Genomic DNA, 19,349 nt, shown 5'->3' on the forward strand with positions numbered 1-19,349 from the left:
ATTCGAAGACAGTTACATACCAGGGATACCAAGTCTCCAAAACTATTTTTTTTTAATCTGTGCTTTTCCAGATCACCATGCTACCATAACCACATGAATACAAATGCCTTGAAAAGTACAGTTACCATTACTTTCCACAACTGTAAATTTTGAAACTATATTCACTACTGTAGCCCTGAGTTTTAGGATTCCTAGTTGCAGACAGATCTCTGGAACTTGGGCAATTCAGTCAGGCTAACTTCCACACAGGTGATCTGGCCCAACACCCTCACACAGCTATGCAAGGATGTTGATGGTTTTAAGGGGTGCACTGGCCAACTTCATCTTCAAGTCTGAGTAGTGGAGCCAATGGTAACAGTCCTCTGTGCCTCAGGTGCAACTCAGAGGTCCATAACCTCCCTCTCCCGACAACATGTTGAGAAATGGAAGGGGGCCTTACAAGGATGAGATATGGAAGGTGCAGATAAAAGGACTAGGGGAGCCACCCAACCCACAGCACTAAAGATGAAAGAATTTTGAGAAAAAAAGGTGGGTTGGAGGGAAGGTACTTGGATGACAGGGAATATACAAGATCACCTAGAATCAAACTAAGATCTTACAGCTTTGTATTGTATTTATTGTAGTACTCACTATTGGCAGTCCTGAATTTTAGGAAGATTGCCAAAACATAAAGATATACAGAGCTTCAAGATGGGTAACTAAAAAGACCCTGCAAGATAACAGAAGCAAATCCAGCCTTAGCCCTAGAAGTTACCCCCTAAACTGCAAAGTCTAAAGAAGGTGAGACCAGAGGTCCAAGTTGAAGCTTATAGAAAAGACACTGACCTCTAATGAAAGCTGTGGTGTCAGAGTGGCGTGGGCTCTAACATGCCCTATGAGTCTGCTAGGAGCTGTGTAGAGATATGAAATGCAATATGTAAGCCATTTGAAAACAGTCTACTGGCTTCTCATGTATCCCCTTGCCAAGGAGATGCAGAGCACATCAGTTTTTCTGAATTCTTTAGTTACATGCAAATAAAACTTCAGCTGTCTGTGCACATCGCAGAAATGACATTTCTTTTTCATTTTCCCCCTTTGTTTTGTGGCTTAGGAAAAAAAATTGCAAGTGAACAAATAGATTAAGGGAGAACACAGAATACAAGAGAAACTGTGACAGATGAGAGATTATTCAAGGTCTTGAAACCCACAAAAGCACAGTATCTTCTTATTCATCTAATTCAAAATTGTGGGAACACTACTCTGTAAAAAGGAAAAGTACTGTGGTCTCTGAAGTATGATGGGACAACATGACTGCACATGAATCTGCTCTAGGATTCTTGGGAAGTCGTCATACCCCCCCCCCCATAGTATAGCATAACAGGACTGACCAGACTCTAGATGACTTGGATGTGGATATTTCCAGGCCAGTTCAAGAAGGATCTCATCAAGCCAAGCACCTTTCCAAAGTAGGGGAGTCACCTGCGTGACAACTTCCAAACAGAAGAGAAAACTCATTCCTGTCCAACTCAAAGAACCTCACTCTTCATTAATTCAACACTTAAAGCTGAAGTCTGAAGAGGAAGGAAACCTCCATTAGATGGCTCCAGTACAAACCAGCATGCACATACCCAGTGTCTCAGCTGACAAATGAGGAACACGTGGATGAGTGGGGTTGGTCATCAGTCCTTCCGTGCAAAGGGATGCATATGATGGAAACAGCCCTAGTAAATGAGACACCTGCCAGAATCTTTTAACTCTATGGCCGAATTCTTTAAGCAAATATGCACATACAAAACACCAGGGAATCCTATATGAATCATGGCTGTCAGAAGTACAAGAAACAACCTGTCTTATCAGTGTAACAAAGACATGGGGCAAAAGGTGGTAGGTTAGAGATCATTTATGGGCCTGAATACAAAAAAAAAGGTATACTTTTAAGACGAGACAAAATAGCTCCTAGCAAAACAGATTTTACAGCAGTCAAATAAAGGACTCACTATTCAAAGTGGTTGCCAGGGGACTTCCTTTACTGCCTCCTTCCTTGACTGTCAACTGACAGCAGAAGTCCTCATTTAATCAGGGGTTGAATCAGGGTTGGCAAGGGCAGCTGCTACTACTACTACAAATTAGGATGAAAAGTTTTTTTTGGCTCATGTTAGGAGCTTATTCTCCACATACTTTTCCCATCTTGTAACTCCTGTATGGAATCATGAAGGATGCTCTTGCTGATCTTCAGAATTTCTATCCTCAAATCCTGCCATCATACAGGCCTCAAGTTTATCACTTGCTAGCTATGCAGAGGGATCAAGATGTTTAATAGCTTTGTCTTAATCCTCACCCAAGCAGCAGTGAGATCATCAATGTAAATCACTACTGGTGATACGACCAATGCAGGAATGCACAGAAGATCCAAGTCTAACAATGAATGCAGGAACTTCCTTATGATGAATGATAGACAGACTAGCAGAAATGGCAAGCAACAGCAAGATAACGAGTGTGGAGCTGGTTATGCCCACTCCCGCTAAAATATAATGCAAGCAGAAGTGCCAAATAAAGCAGTTATCCCTCACCTTCGACCCACTCCAAGTGTGGAAGATAAGAAAATACTTCTGTCAAGAGTCCTTCAGGAGGAATATTTCAGCATTGATTACTGCATAGGCTACCCATTTGAAGTACGATTACTTGTCTGCTTTCTTCTAATGCCTTGTATGGCAAGTGTCTTGTATCATACCACAATCACAGAAAATGTGCACCCTTGTGGTTTCAAGTTCTTAACCTGTGCTCAAACTGTGCACAACATACAAAAAAAAAAAAACAAACCAAGTATTTAACTGTTTACTGTCCAGGATTTGTGAAAAAGCTGGAATGGCCATATACAAAGGGACAAAGGTGGCAGCAATAAATCAAAGGTCTATCAACTTTCTGGTCACAACATACAAAGCGAGTGGATACACACACAGAGCAGCAACCTGAACACTGGTTTTATCACCTTACCAAAAGCAGCAGGTCTGCTTGTGTATGCACAAACTCTAAGCTGAAATCAGAAATGCCACTTAAAACATCTCCATCATGTGGAAAACAACTTTTCTCCTCTTAGACTATTGGAAATTACCTGAAGATCAATGGACTGGTTAAATGAAAAATCAGACAACTACAGGAAGAAATGAGAAACTATCCTGACCCAAGTTCCAGGACAAGATTAAATACGGAAAGAAGCCTGAAGTTCTAAGCTATTAACCAAAATGCTGGCCTCCAGAAAATGCAAACTGACCATGGTGGTAGGAGGCTGCTCAGATTAAAATACTAGAATCAGCACAAGCACACACTGATACTGAGACTCCAGAGAAAAAGGTCAACATACGCCCAAAAATGAAGACACCTTTCTACTCGTCCTTACATGCAGCCCCAACATTTTTCTAACATCCAGGATATCTCAACTCTCATCTAGAAGGTCTAGTGGTAAAAACACCATGAAAAATCAAGCCTTTACATGATCAATCTTTCCACATTGCTGGTGATGCCAGATATTTAAATAGGACAGTTCATTAAGGCAAATATTTGTAGGGCCTGAAGGCATACTTATCTGGATACAAAAGTGCTATTAGATTTGATAAAACTGCAAGAAGGTGAACAACTTGGAAGGAAATAAAACAGGAGTACACTAAAATACACCTGTGAAGCAGTACTCTCTCAAAATGTAAACAGGCCAGTTTCAGAGAGTTCCATAAGACCACCTAGACCATCTCCTAAATTTCCTCCTGGTGCTTCATCTGGTTTAAGTGTGCCCATCAGGAATTATAAACCCCTTGTAAACTGGACCTCTATAATGAATGACACAGCTGGTGCCCCTTTCCCATACCAGGACCACATTCCTTGCAGAGAGAACAGCACTGAGACCCATCCTGCTTATTTAAGCTATATACCCGGTGGTGGTGCTGCGGTAGCATTGTCGCCTCACAGTAAGACGCTGTCCGGTTCGATTCTCAGCTAGAGCATCTTCTGCGTGGTGACATGCGTGAAGGGCGTACCTTCGTTGAAGGTTGTGCATCAGGGCTGGTAACTTCGCATGTAAAAATCAACTACCAATCATTAGCGGACCGGAGTTCCACTGTGGCGACCCCTAACCGGGAAAAGCCGAAAGACACAACAACCACCACCTTGTTATCAAAATTAACTAACAAGGGTTTGGGTTTTAGGACCACTTCTACATCTCACAGGGCCAAGGAAGAGAGCCCCCTGGTCTTGGAGTTTAAAAGGCAGAGTTTGTTGCTTAGTAACCACTTCAGTGTTTCCTTTTACACCAAGACTGGCATTTTTTTAACAGATTGGTAGACAGATTTCCTCATGTGGTCAGACGTTAATTTTATTCAGACGAATGACCTGACCACAACAAATACAAGACAGATTTCACTCCATTCATACAGGGAGGAGCTGCTGCCATCACTTAACCCACCTAAACCTGTGTTACATTTTTGTTCTTTTAAAGATGGATAGCAAGAAGTTAAAAGGGGATGATGGCCCCACTTACAAATGGAATTAATCCCACCCCAACAAAACACACCTACTAAAACAGAAGCAGGGATGACTTCTCTCAGCTGAAGAAATTCCAAGGGGATGCAGCCACATTAGTGACCGGAGCAGACAACAGGTACTTACAAAGCACCTGCAAGTAAATCATGGTACAGGGCAACTGGGTCTAACTAACACACTTTCCACAGTCATAGCTAATACGCTGGTGAATATCCAGGAATTAGAACAAACAGTACACAAAATACTGTCCACCTAAGGTGAACTGCACAGGTGCAGGGCCTGAATACTGATTTGCCACCTGAAAGAGCTCTAAAGCAGTATTACAGCCTGCACTGTATTATGACTGTTTAAACCAAAAATGGAATGAGCTTCCCCAATTTCACAAGACCTTCTGGGCTGCTACAGAAGGATAAGATAATGGAAGACTAAATGTGTTCAAGGTGCAACGCCTTCTTCATAGGGACCCTCATCCTAGACTTACAGCTCGTTGAAGCCAACTCAGCCAGCCTCCTACCTTAGCAACCCTTACTGAACCAAACACTGTCCTCATGTTCGGATGGCTGGAATGTTCTGGAAGGAAAAAGGTGGTGTACATGTCTTCCACAACAAACTGTCTTCCTCTCATTCTGGGGAAGGAATGACGGCTAGTAAAATGGTTAAGGTGTTTACCTCACAGACACAAGGTTTAATTTTTACCTTTGGAAGGGAAATTGGCTAGGCTTAAAATGGTGGTCCTCAAGGGCAGCTAGCCTAGTACCTACCTGCCTATGAGAAGCAACTAATTCCAGCAATGTTTCACCAAAGAGGAGTTGACCCCTACAAGATGTGGTCATGACAGCATGCAGCAGTTCCTTACAAACTATTACATGCAGAAGCTTTTTTTGGTGAAGCTGCGTTTTGCATTTTTCCTCCTCCTAGCAGTTGCGCACTATTACATTATTTTTGCTTTTACCTGCGCTGATGCTAGAAAGCAGCATTTTCCTCATGCCTGCAATTATGGCTTTAAAATGTATTCAAAAAGAAATGCAGTACTGAAAAATGCGATGTTCAACAATTACTGCCAAACCCTAAACCAGGGTATTAAAAATGCTCAAACAGGCATACCAAACATGGGAACCTCCAAAAGCTAACCATTAGCACACCTGCATTTGTCTGCTATAGACAGAGAAAAACTGAAATCAAAAAAAGTCTACCTTAGGTGGTGTCCTACCTGGAACCATAAAGCATCTGACTGGGTTTTAACAAGGGTCAAACTTAAGAAAGCAAGCTACATACTTCATTTCTTATCTCCACTTTGTCACGTGTAAAACCTTATTTCACCATGGGTAACTTTTCCTGTATTCCTTATTAGGAGAGGAAGCCTATGCATATACTTGGAATCTGAGCAACATATGTGCAGCTCTAAAAACAAGAGATGTGTAGGACTACAAGACAGTTACCACCACAGTCATTACATCACATCTACTCAGTTCCTCCTGATAAGGTATTGTTGCCTTCTTGAGGTCATAGCTGACAGTCTGTAGTACTGACTTGGACATAAAGGAAATCCTATAATTCTACATGCATGGCCTTGTCAATAAGCAAGAGGCAGGGGAGGGTCTACTCACTATAGCAAATTAAAAAAAAAAAAAAAAGCAAAGCCTTGAGGTTTGATCAACAAAAGAAAACAAGCATATTTACGAGTGGTGTCTTAGAGGTCCATGACCAACCATCTTCCACAATGGTGTGAGAACACCAGCATTAAGAAACCACCAATAACCAGTCTGAAAGTTGGGAAGAATACAACCCTAAATGACATGAAGTAATTGCCAGCATGAATGATTTATCATTTTTTTTCAATTACGCTGAACAGCATTTGGAAGATTTCTCACCAGCATCTGATCAGAACCAGAAAATGCACACTGAGCACGAGGAAGCACTGATCCACTGTGGCTACCTGCTGCTTTATGGGCAAAAAATTCCTTCACAGCTTAATGCAAAGAAAATGTTGAAATGCAACAGTCAGGCAACCACAGACCACTGTCAAAGTGGATGACTAGAAGTCTTCTACAAAAAAGTACAATGCAATAAAGCAAATATGAAAATGTAGGTTTTCTACAGGAAACAAGACCTACTGTTGAAAAGAAATGAAAAGGTAGTTGGGGCATTCATTTCTTTACACTGTGAAAGAAAGCACAGAGGGGGAAAAAAAATCCCCAGCAGACTGAATCCGAACTAGTAAAAGTCTATCTACACAGTCCTGATTATCCTTGTTCCATTAATGTCAGCACTTGACAAATGATGTTAAAACATTTCGGGAAAACAATCACAGAGCTATCACTAGCACAGATGTACACAAGGAAAGCCTGCCTTTTGAATAACCTCTTATGAAATAATAACTTGGCAATATGCTTAACACTGTAATGAATGTGATGCATACTGTTATGTATAAAACCTACGTGTACATCGCATTTAGTCTCTTGATACAAGAAACTGACGAAATGCTAAACAAAACATCTTGTTGAAACTGCATCTGCTATTCTAAATAGCAATAAAATTATGACAGCTATATGAGAATTATTACTGATGCGAACATCTTTAGAGTATAAAATCTTAACATCTTGACACAACCAAACTTTGTGCTCAACAGTTCTCTAAGAACGAATAGATTCACATGCCAAGAGATTCCAGTACTTGATGCTTACAAAGTCTGATGGTTTTAAGTCTTTTTAGTCTGCCAAAGTCATCGCAGAAGCAGTTACTGACATCTGTTTGTGCCATTTTACTTCTAACCTGCCAAGCAAGACTACACACCAGCCAAGCAAGACTATGTCACACAATGCCACACATTCCTTAATCTGAGAGGTGTGCATTTAACTGTTAAAAATCAAACATACCAGAACACAATTCTTCTCATACCACACTTCAGTCACACCAGTCTGTCGTCTATTCTACACAGTCACTGTAGCAGACAGAGGAAAAGGTTTCCAGAATTACAACCCACTCAAAAACTAATACCTGGGAGGTGAAAGAACCAACTTTGAGATTTAGCATTCTCAAATTCTAAACATGCCGGAAACACAATCTCTAATGTAAAAAAACACTACTGCAACATTACTAGACAAGTTTTTTTTTTTTTTTGCCGGACCCTAATCTTTTTTAAACCAAATGTACTACACAGTAGTTTTCTGCAGTGACAAAGGCAAAACACACCTGCTCTACACATAAGGGATCTCTGTCCAAACAAAGAAAGGGTGCAAAGACAGCAGACAAATGTTAAGATTCACAGCCAAGTTACATGGGAAACAGAACTGGCAAAGTGCAATAAAGCAGTCAAATGGCAAGACATGATACGTCACACAAGGCGTAACTGTTTTTTCTAAGTATTTTCTGACCCTGATCTACAGGACCCACTTTCCTTACCCCCTCTCCCCTTTTTTTTCCCATTAAGACAGACAGACTTCTCATTTCTTAGGATGCTTCACATATTACAAATGTAAATACAGGGATGCATGACTTCACTTGTGTGTTCTAGCACACACCAGTGCAGACACCCTGCCAAACCTTCCTTCAAGCAAGCTCAAGTATATATAACCCTACATCCAGCTTCTTGCAAAAGGAGACCTCAAACCACCCCGGGTGAAAAGTGCTCTCCAGACATATCCCTACCATTTCTGGCTGGTTACCCATAAATCATGTCAATGATACAGAATACAAGTGCCATGTATTCCAGTGTAGTACATACTTAAGCCCACACTTATTTACCAGTTTTCAGGACCCCATAATGCTACTAAACCATGGCACATCAGCTCTCCAATCAAGAACACAGAAAGAAGAAAGTACCCAACACTCTTTGGGCATGTAAGTCTGCTGACTACTTGCAAACTTTAGAAATCTTTCTGTAATGCTAAACTTCTGCAGCTTTTCGCAAAATTTTCTATGGACAGTATTTCTAAACTCCAAACTCCAAATGGAATTCAAATAATTTTAAAAAGTTTTGTTGTTCCAGACTTCACTTCCAAGATCTCTACTACTTTGTAAATGCACTCTTACAATCTGTCCAAACAAAATTTACAAACTTGTACACTAACTAACCCATAACATTAAAGGGACCTCAACAGTTGGGTTCAGTTATAATTTTATACACCTGTACTGTCAACCTAGACAAAGATGAGTCACTGAAGTGCTTATAATGTACTCCTAACAAAAATGGTAGAGACATCTGGTAATGCAAAGACAAGACACTGGCTACATGATCATAGCTAGAGAGCTGACCCGAACTACCTTCAGGGATTGTCTCTTCAAATATGCAACAACTCTAATCAAAATGCAGAGAAAACACAAGCAGTTGCACAAGAGACAGTATAACACACCTGCTGAAAATGCTGCACAAGTACAGAGAAGTTTCAGGGATGTTGCAGAAACTGAAAACCTGGAGCACTTAACCAAACGTAAATGAAAGGGAAATGAGTAACCGATTTTAGCTACAAGATACAACGTTAAAGAATGCTAAAGCAGTTTAAATTGTTCATTCTTTAAAAAGGCCACTACATTTCTTAACTCAGAAACAATTTCCTCTGATCTGCTAAACATGCTGTGATGTCTGAATGTATTCTTACTGATATGGTGTGTGTACATGTATTTTCTGTGGGAGTGAGTGCAGACTTTTTTACCCCTCCTTTCTTAAGTCCCTTGCCAAACTACAGAACAGCCATCCATTAACTGTACAGTGGCAAAATGAGTAATGTCTTTCCACTTTTCTAACAATTAACCAATAAAGATAAGCACTTTAACTGGTTTCCATTTATTAACAGTAGTTTGTTTTATTGAGACATGAAACAAATCCCTAAAGAACACAGGGGTAACTCAAGTTATCAGCCCATCAATGTGTAAAACAGGCAGTGAATGTCAGTAAGTTTTTGTTCCTGGTAAGTTCGGATTCCAGCACAAGGTTAAACGCAGCTTGGCAGCCATATTGCACCTATTGCCAGTGATAACTATTTGGCAGACAGCTCCTGTCATATAAGACTACTGTGAGATGAATGCCACCTGCATAAAAGTGCAACTTCAGTGACACCAACTACTATGTAGGAAATGATAAAGGAAGGACGGATGCTTGCTGTGCACAAGTACACAAAAGCAGAACTGAATTATTATTCTGGGGGGGGGGGGCAAACAGCAATGGATTATTAGTAAAATCTGCAACCCCCCCCCGCAATGCTTTTATAGCTGCTGACAACACTGTTCCTTGCTTTCAGGGTTCTTAAACTTCTGTAGAATCACATTCTGGTAGGGTTGCATCTATTACAAATACAGGTCCGAAGAACTGAGCACTGTACCTGGGTGCTTAAGTAACCTGATACTCTCATTTTTTCAGGCTACTTTCCAAGAGAGAATATGCTAAAAAAAATACTTCTGTATACCACAACTTAAAATATAGTCACGCTTTTGGAAAGTGACTTGAAACAACTGGTTACCTAGGTGACAGCCCCAGCTGTTCACCAATGAACACTGGTGTGCAGATTAGAAAACAAATGCATGAAAACTCTTTTTCCCATTTACTAATATATTTTCCCAACTTGTAAACTTTGGCAGATTACATTACCATGAAAAAAAAATTGGCCATATGTTGTATGACCAAATATATTACTGCTAAAGGACTGTAACAAAGATCAGTGGGTAGCTCAACCAACAACCTGCACCATATTACATATGGACAATGACTTCTACAGAGCGAGCAGAGAAGCATGCCATTTCAGAGGTAAGAGTACAATACAAACTGCAAGACTTTGGTAATAAAGGTGATATTTTCATGCAAAATAACCTGAAAACACGCACTACTGCATTACAACTGACCAGTCTAAAAGCAGGTAAACTAACAAGCCTGTGTTAATGGACTACAAACTGTCCTGAGCCAAGACTGATACAGTCGTTCAAGGTTGAAAATGCTGGTTCTGTGAATCTCCCAAACCCAGGGAAACGGTCTGACAACTCCTGTTGTACTTCAGTCATTTCAATTTACTGATTATGAAGAAATATCATAGCAAAAAAAAGTCTTCACGATGTAAACATTACGAAAAATAATGAAAAAGCAAAGGAAAAACACCACTATGCAGTGTGTTAACGTCACCACTAAATAACTTAAGTGCACAAAGTTCCATAATCGTTTCTGATTTTATATCACAAAAACCACTGCTGGGCAATGTTTGTCTGCCTTACAGGACAAAGCAAGTTCTGTGTCCAGAACTGCATGCAATAAAATCTTGTAAGTAACAACACGTGCATGCACAAGTGGTTTATTTGAAAATAAACACAAGGCATGAAGGTCTCAAGTCATTAGATCATACACCAGCAATATTTTGCACTCAATAAGGTAAAAACAAATGGCAAATCTTTTTTCCCCTCAAAGTTCTGCACATCACATCGTGAGAGCCCAGACAAAACAGCACAGCTGGAAAAATGTCATCTAGTGGCCATCTCCCATGTAATGAGATTTACTTTCTAACCTGTTATTTCCAAGTCATATCTGGCACTTATAGCTAGCAAACACAAATAAAACGCTCAACAAAACTAAATTTACCACATGCAGGTGCAGACCTGCTCAGTCCTTCAGCCATTTTTACTGTAGTGGCCAAATCAAAGTGACTAGAACAGGGACAAAGGGGCAACAGGTATTACCAACTCTTCCCTCTTCAAGTGCTTAAAAGATTAAAGTGCTTATTATCATTGGGCTGCCTTTCATTTACAGAGCTGTACTTAAGCTCAGTATGTAAAAGCCCAGTTTGTTTTGGCAAGGGAGGTAAGCTTAGGAATCATAACACACAATTAGAAGACCAGAAAGAAAAAAAAACATATGAAGAGAAAACCAGAGCAGTGACTCAAGTTCCATGGTTTCTCTGCCACAGCATTTTATTTACATTAACAAATAACTGAAAAATTTAAATTATACATTCCATCTTTCATCAAAGCCAGATTAAGATGGTATATGTAGAAAACTACATAGCTTTATTGTTCTCATTTAAATAAATGTACAGGTTCCACTGTTGGCAGAGCTAAACCAAATAAAAACTTGGCCAAAGCCCTCCAGGTATTATTGTTAGAAACACAGCAAACAATATTACGCTGCCAGCATCTGGTAGCTATGCTGTACCACCCTCACCCATTCCAGGAGGGCATTATACCTTCTCTCTTCCCCTACATATGATGCTGAAAAAAGGAACACACATTTTTAAATTAAACTTAAGTAAACCTGCAGACCATTTTCATCATTTCAACAGCTTCTTAAGTTACATCAGTAGCAAGAAACATGAAAAGCCACCTTGCACAATTGTGCCAATTCCAAACGGTTTAAATTCTGAAGCTAAACGGCATCACCTCTGCCGCCAATATTTGGCTCTGATGTGACTGAACTGATCTGCAGCCGAGCCACCGGACATCTTAGTTTTTCTTAATTTTAAAGTACTAGGTTTTACTACGAACATTGTGTCCTGCAGAATTTTTTTTTTTTTGCCATGAGTTTATAAACCACCTCAAATCTTTTCCCGAAAAATGGGAAAGGTATTTTTAAAGACAAGTCTGTATTGTATAACTCAAATGGGCAAAACAGTACACAATGAAATGTTTTAACAGAGGTATTTTTGTTCTTATGGACTGCATCGCAGTTTTTTTTCTATGCACTTCTGTGCAAAACAAGGAAAAAATGTATGCGAAGCTTCACAATACCAGTCAGCAACAGCAAAATACTTCCTTCATTAAATAAGGAAGTGTTTCTGTTTAGGCACCGAGGTAAAGTTACACAAACTTAATTCCAAAACGATACCAGAGAACGTAAAAAGTGCAACGTTTACCCCATACTCCTCCCTCCATCTAAAACAGAATTATACACAACTTAAAAATTAATTTTCCCCTTTACGGATCAAGTACCCAAAAACAAGACAAATGTAAAATGTCTTTAGGGGAAACTCTTTCGAGCAGGATCTTCAGATTTTGTGTGTGTGCATGTGTATGTTCATGTGAGCTGGGGATTTGTGTGTTTGTGTTATGGCTCTGGCCGCTGCCATCACTTCAATGTTCATGTTCTGGTGGGCATTATAGTTGGAAACCCTCCATTGGTGCTTCTGCTTGCTGGAAAATGAATTGCTGCTGATTCTCATCCACCTGGGGTACAATGCTGGCATCTTCCTCTTCTGCTCCAAAGTAATGCTCGATCAGATCAAAGGCTTTCTGGTAGATGTCTTGATTCTCGTGGCTTTGTAAGAACTCTATTTTATCCAGACCTTCAAAGAAATTAACACAATGGCAGACATCAGTAGTGTTTAAAAACATTACAAAGTAGGTAACCTTTTGCTGAAGACAGAACAAATGACTTAATGAACCATTCTTTCAAAACATATTAACAATAAATTGTTAGAGAACTTCTAAATGCTAGTTAAGGTATTTTCCACAAACACACAAGCAAAAATGAGGCTAAGGACATTTAACAAGAAAGCTTCACAAGGGAATTATAAGTATGCACACGTGTGACATTAACACACTTGGAAAAAGGCGATCCATTATCTCCCTAGTGTTCTTTGACTGGAGGCCTGCAGAAGCGGCACCAGGTAGGGAGAGTGTATACACTGTGTGTGCTCTCAGAGGAACCCCCCAATCAGATCTTTGTAAAGGGGATATCCTAGACTACATGGCACACCAATCCTTCAATGGTTTACTCCCAGGCCAGGTCAAATGAGCTTTCAAAGAGCATATGTGATGGAATAACCCAGAAAAACACCCCAGAAAAATATGCTACAAGCAGATCAATTTTCTGAGGGCTCTGGCTAACAGTTGCTCCTGACGACTGCACTGTTAATCACCTTATATAAACATACTTGATGAAATCCTTGACCATATACAACTTTCATTTACCACACCCAGTACGCCTGCAGAAGTCTAACGACAGATCTGGATGGTTCAAATGTTGCTACCCACCACCATGGTAAGGACTTACTCCAAAAAGTCAGTCAGACATGGAAAATATACTAAGAAATCGTACATTCTTAGGTAAATGGATGTTATGGTGATATTGTTTTCCTAAGTTTATGCTTGTGATCCACAGTGTGAGACTTGGGGCCATTACATGTACTGGAGTTGTGACTTGCACTGGATGTTTGATGAAGCTAGACTTACTGAAGTGAGAGAGTAACACCTTGCAAAGCGAATATTCATAGTCAAGATGACTAGAGATGCATAAGGCACAGAAGCGGAAACATCATAATGTTGAAGTTCAGGAGAAAAATAACTGTAATCCTTATAAGAGAAAGTGAGAATTTGAGAATATACACCAAATTTGAGGGTATGTTACCTTGGAGTGCTTTTACTTTGAAGTGAAGCAATTTCTCTTAAGTAACAAGAGTATGATGGTGACCCATCCCCCGTCCCCTTTAATGGTCTTGCACAAAGTTTGCCTCAACAATTAACTATTTTTCCTAGTTGTGGAACTTGGAAAGCAGAAACTTACCATAGCTGTAGATGTTAAAACTATCACTGCTGCAAACCCAAGTTATATGGGTTCAATCCTGCTAAGGGTACATCAGCGCCACCTTCCAAAGGGTTAGGGAATCTTTCACACGCCCAAATTCATTAGTCAACTCGAGCTTGGGTGACAAAGTCAGGTTTAGGCATCAAACACTTCAGAGCTTTCATGCCAACAAAGACGGGGAGGAAAAGAAAAATCATACATCCACACTCTGGCGAAAATGTATACAAAAATAGGGGGATGGAGAGAGGGAGCAACTACTGCAGCAGTGACAATCTGAACATCTACTGTTTTGGTAAGTTTACTTACACAACTATATTATGGTCATCACATCGATCACTGTTGCAGTAGCCTAAGCAGTTTGGGTAGATTGCAAGATCTCAGAAGAAAGGGGAGGAGGAAGAGGGTCCAGGAGCCCCTGGAGAATGGTCCTAACAAAGCCTGTCCTACACCTGGAGAAGGAATCTAGTTTATAATGCTTTGTAAAAGTATGAACAGAGGGCAAAGTTTCTGTTTCTGGAGTAATTCTAGAAGCCAACCTTTTCAAAAAGTAATACATGAAGCCAAGGGCCTAGGAGAGTACTGTCTGGAATAGTTCTGATATGGTGGGAATAAAAGGTAATAGCCTGAGACTACCATTTGGAAATAGTTCTGAAAGATTTTCAAACAAGATAGTACCCTCAGTGGTCTGTGGACATCCAAGGTATGAAGTATCCTTTCTCCCTCATTTTTAGATTCTGGAAAAGACAGGGAGGCAGACTGACTGACATATACCATAAACCTGAATACCTCTTTAGGCACAAGATTAAATCTTAAAGAAATCCTATTTTTGTGGACAATAAGATACAGGTTGACCCATCATAAGAGCCTCTCGCAGAGGACACACCAGTGAGTAAGGCTGTTCATGAGAGCTCACACTCAGATACGCCTCTCGCAGAGGACAGACCAATGAGTAAGGCTGCTTTGCAAGTAAAGAAATTTCAAATCAGCTAGAGAACATGGTTCAAATGACGCAACTGCTAGCTTCTCTAACAAATTTATTTATTTTATATTTGTTGACCGGGCTAGTCTAGCTGGATACATATCCATTTTCAGCAGAGGCCCGGGGAGAAAAGCTCCACGCACAAATACATTAAGGCATTAAAAACTTAGAAAAAAAATGACTAGATTAAATTATACAGCATGACATGTAAAGAAAGTACATTTTGTGAATACTGTACAGAGAGTAGATTTTGGAGATAAACATGTCTTCATTCAATAGAGGGGTTACAAATACAATCAGGCAACAGTTAAATGTAGTAATTAACCATCAACATTCATTTGAGAAAAAAAAATAAAAACCACTAAGTAAAAGAAAGAAAAATAGAGACTAGGAAGGACAATAATGCAGGTAAGAAGGGGTTAGTAGTTGATAGTCAATGACTCTCAAGGTGGGGTATTTGTTATAAAGCATGAGAGGAGAGGAGGAGAAAAAGTGAAGAGTATTTTTACTCTATTTTAAAAGGAGCCATTTTTTCAGGCTTCTTATGCAAAACCCCTTTCAAAAACATTTTTACATGAGACTGCATCAACAAAGGGATCAGCTAGCAGATATGTTGAAATGGCCGACAACAGAAACTTGACTGGAGAGAGAGACAGGACATAGGATAACTCAAATACAGTAAAAATCAGAGAGAAACTTGGCCTGAGCACCAACTGGAAAACCTTTAACATTTGCCAATATAAAACCTTCCAGTAGCAGGCTTTCTTGCCTCTATTAATGTCTGTTGCACACCCTCAGAAATAAGGAGCCTAAAAGGTATTAAAGCCCTACCCATCCAGGCAGGCAACTGTACTTGAGGTTGGCCTAGATCATATGAGTAAATCCATTCTGTGATGAAGCTTGTGGTAATTGCCCCTGGCCATTTCCAAAAGGGAGAATTACTGTTGTCTGGACCAGAAGGGAGTCACCACAATGGTCTTTGGGAGTCAGAATTTTCACAAGTACCCTGGAATCAGAAGAAAGGGTAAAAAGTGTAGATGAATATTTCTTTCCAAGGAAATGAAAGGAAAAGGGATCAGTTCCAGGATTTCCTGGAACAGAATTTTGCCACTTAATTTCTTGGAGGAAACGAGGAAGATGTACTTGGTGTCTCTCACAGATAATTCAGTTTCCATTCACGAGGGTCATTCCTAGGTCCTGTTCAGCTCACCTGCCACACAACCTTGCACTGACAGAACATAAGATGCGTGCAGAGTGAGACTGTGCTACAAGACTATAAAGAAGTTATGTACCTACCATAACGTTCAATGTTAGTTGTCTTCTTCTCGCCTTCTTTCTTGCTGATTGGGATCGGAACAGATCCTTGGCTCCGACTCGGCCATCTTCAATAGCTCGAGAGTTGTTTACTGGCTCGAGGCTACCCCATATCCCATGAGGCCTGGCACTAGCTACCCAGATCTCGTTTGATAAAGCTATTCCAGACATAATTAAGGAAGAATTCTGCCCTAGTAGCCCCTTGGGCCTAGCTGTGAAGCTATCTAAGCAGAAAAAGGACACCCAGAGAAGGTTCAGCCAATGAAATCTGAAAAAGGGAGCTCCTTTCGTTCCACTAGGATAGGGGGATGGAGGGTGGGACGCAAGAAAGAAAGCGAGAAGAAGACAACTAACATGGAACGTTATGGTAGGTACATAACTTCTTTATGTTAAGTTGTCTATCTCGCCTTCATTCTTGCTGGTTGGGACAGCGTCCCTAGCACCTACTATCCTGGGTGGCTCATTGGAACAAACTATTCAGAACAGTGGAACCAAAATCAGCTCTATTTCTGGAGGCGATATCTAGTTTACAATGAGAGATGAAGGTATGTGGGTTAGCCAACGTAGCAGCTGCACAGATAGATTCCATGGGCAACCTAGATTGGAAGGCCACCGAAGTGGCTAAGGCTCTAGTAGAGTGGCCTTTTGGTTTGATAGATAACTCTTTGTTTCTCAACTGGTAAATGAATGTAATAATGTGAGACAACCACCTAGACAAGGTTACTTTTGAGACTGGAAGGCCTTGTCTGCCCTCAGCATAGGAAAGGAAAAGTTGGTCCGACTTCCTGATGTCTTTTGTCCTATGCAAATAAAAATGCAGTTGTCTGTGAACATCCAACTGGTGCAATTTATATTCTGCCTTGTTGGCATGATTAGGAAAAAACACAGGAAGGTCTATGGACTGATTTAAATTATTTTGCGAACAGACCTTAGGAAGGAAGGAAGGATGGGTCCTTAGAGCGACCCTGTCTAAGAAAAACTAGGTACGGAGGACGAATACATAGAGCCTGAAGCTCCGAAACATGTCTGGCAGAAGTAATGGCTACCAGAGTGTCTTCCAGGATAAAAACTTAATGGAGCACGATGCTGCAGGTTCAAAGGGTGGCAAGATTAGGGAAGCTAGTACCAAATTTAGATCCCACGGAGGTGGGGGATCTCTCATTGGGGGCCTAAGCAGAGTGGTTCCTTTGAGGAAGGCTTTACACAGCTTATGAGACATAATGTTGTTAGAAGACAACCCAATGTGAAAATTCAAAATGGCAGCTAACTGAACCCTGATTGTAGCAGAAGCGGAACCAGAATGAAAGAGTTCCGCTAAAAATTCCAAAATCTCGTGGACAGGGGCTGAAAAGGGGTCTATATTCTTAGCCGCTGCTCAGCAAGAAAAACTTTTCCACTTGCTAGCATAAGTTTTCCTAGTTGTGGACTTGTGTGATGACATAATTTCACGCACAGAGGAGGAAATATTAGGAAGCCTGGCTAAAATTGGAAGTGGAGCAACCAAGCTGTGAGCTGGAGTGTTTGAAGGGATCGATGTAGGCTGCCCAATTGATGAATCAGTAGATCTGGAATAAGATCCAGAATCCAAGGCTGTTCGAGAAGGTAATGATGGCAGGAATGGGAAACATATCTGTCGAGGCCAGTAAGGGGCAATGAGGATCATTCTGCAACCCAACGCAGTTGCTCTCTGTATCAGTTTGGGTATTAGGGGAAACGGAGGGAAAGCGTAGAGAAGTCCCTGAGGCCAATCGTGGACTAGAACGTCTCTGGGGGAGTGGACGGGAAGTGGAAGAAGGGAGAAGAAATTGCTGCACTTGCTGTTGAAGGGTGTGGCGAAAAGGTCGCAGCAAGGCTGCCCCCATTTGCGAAAGACTTGTTCCGCAATTACCTGATTTAGAGACCACTCGTGAAGCATGAGAATTGCTCTGCTGAGCCTGTCTGCGATGACGTTGGACCTCCCAGGGATGTGCGTTGCAATCAGAAAACGTTGGGAAGAGATCGCCCATTGCCAGAGTCTGAGTGCTTCTCAACATAGAGGATAGGACCTGGTTCTGCCCTGCTTGTTGATGTACCACACCACTGACATATTGTCCGTTTGAACTGCAATGGTCCCAGGAAGGAGAGAGAGTCCTGAAGGGCTTGCAACACTAAAAGCACGGCTCTCATCTCCAAGACATTTATATGTAGATGGTACTCGTGAGGCTGCCAGGTGCCTTGGACTGTCCTGCCCTGATAATGCTCCCCCCCACCCTATCAGGGAGGCATCCGTGGTCACTGTGGCGACTGGAGGGGGTAACACAAATGGTCTGCCCTGGGACACTGATGGGGAGACCATCCACCAAGCGGGGTGCTTCTTGCATGCTTCTGTGATCATAACCTTGAGAGACATGGGAAGCTGTTGGGAGGACCACTGTGTGAATAGGAGCTACTGGAGGATTCTCATATGAAAGCGGGCTAGGGGAACAAGAAGAATTGCTGATGCCATGGAACCTAGTGTTCAGAGGACTAACCTGACTCGAATCCTTTTGCATGTTAATAAAATCTGCACTTGCTAGCGAATTAGTGATACCCTGTGTGGTGGAAGGCTCGCAAACATGTTCCTTATATTTAAATTTGCGCCTATAAAAGTGATATGTTGACAGGGTGACAATGCAGACTTTTCGAAATTTATTGTGATACCTAGCCTGGAGCAAATTTTGATAGTGTAGTCTCTGGCTTGCAGGAGGTGATGCCTGGTGGTAGCAGTGAGGAGCCAGTAGTCTAGATATGGAAACACCTGGAATCCCTGACGTCTCAGGTGAGCCGTAACCACTGCCATGCATTTGGTGAACACCCTGAGGGCTGTGGTGAGACCAATGGGCAGAACTCTGAACTGATAATGACTGGCTCCCAGCCGGAAATGAAGGAATCTTCTGGAGTGCCTGTCCATTTTGATGTGGTAGTGCGCATCCTGAAGATCTATAGAGCACATCCAATTGTCCTGACCCAGGAAGGGTAGAATGGACTGTAGCGTGACCATACGAAACTTTGTTCTTTGTACAGACCTGTTTA

General features: G+C 41.2%; 1 protein-coding gene across 1 annotated transcript in view; it reads right to left on the reverse strand.

Annotated features, from left to right (window-relative positions):
- Positions 1–10,488: 10,488 nt before the first annotated feature.
- KPNA6 (karyopherin subunit alpha 6) overlaps positions 10,489–19,349 on the reverse strand; it is a 1,524,259-nt gene continuing 1,515,398 nt past the window's right edge. Inside the window, exon 14 of the mRNA XM_044082620.1 lies at positions 10,489–12,764. Coding sequence (XP_043938555.1) covers positions 12,577–12,764 — 188 coding nt within the window. The 3' untranslated portion in view covers positions 10,489–12,576. The remainder of the gene's footprint in view (positions 12,765–19,349) is intronic.

This window comes from Protopterus annectens, chromosome 1.part1 (assembly GCF_019279795.1).
Source record: "Protopterus annectens isolate FY-2018-M chromosome 1.part1, PAN1.0, whole genome shotgun sequence".
Lineage (NCBI taxonomy): Eukaryota > Metazoa > Chordata > Ceratodontiformes > Protopteridae > Protopterus > Protopterus annectens.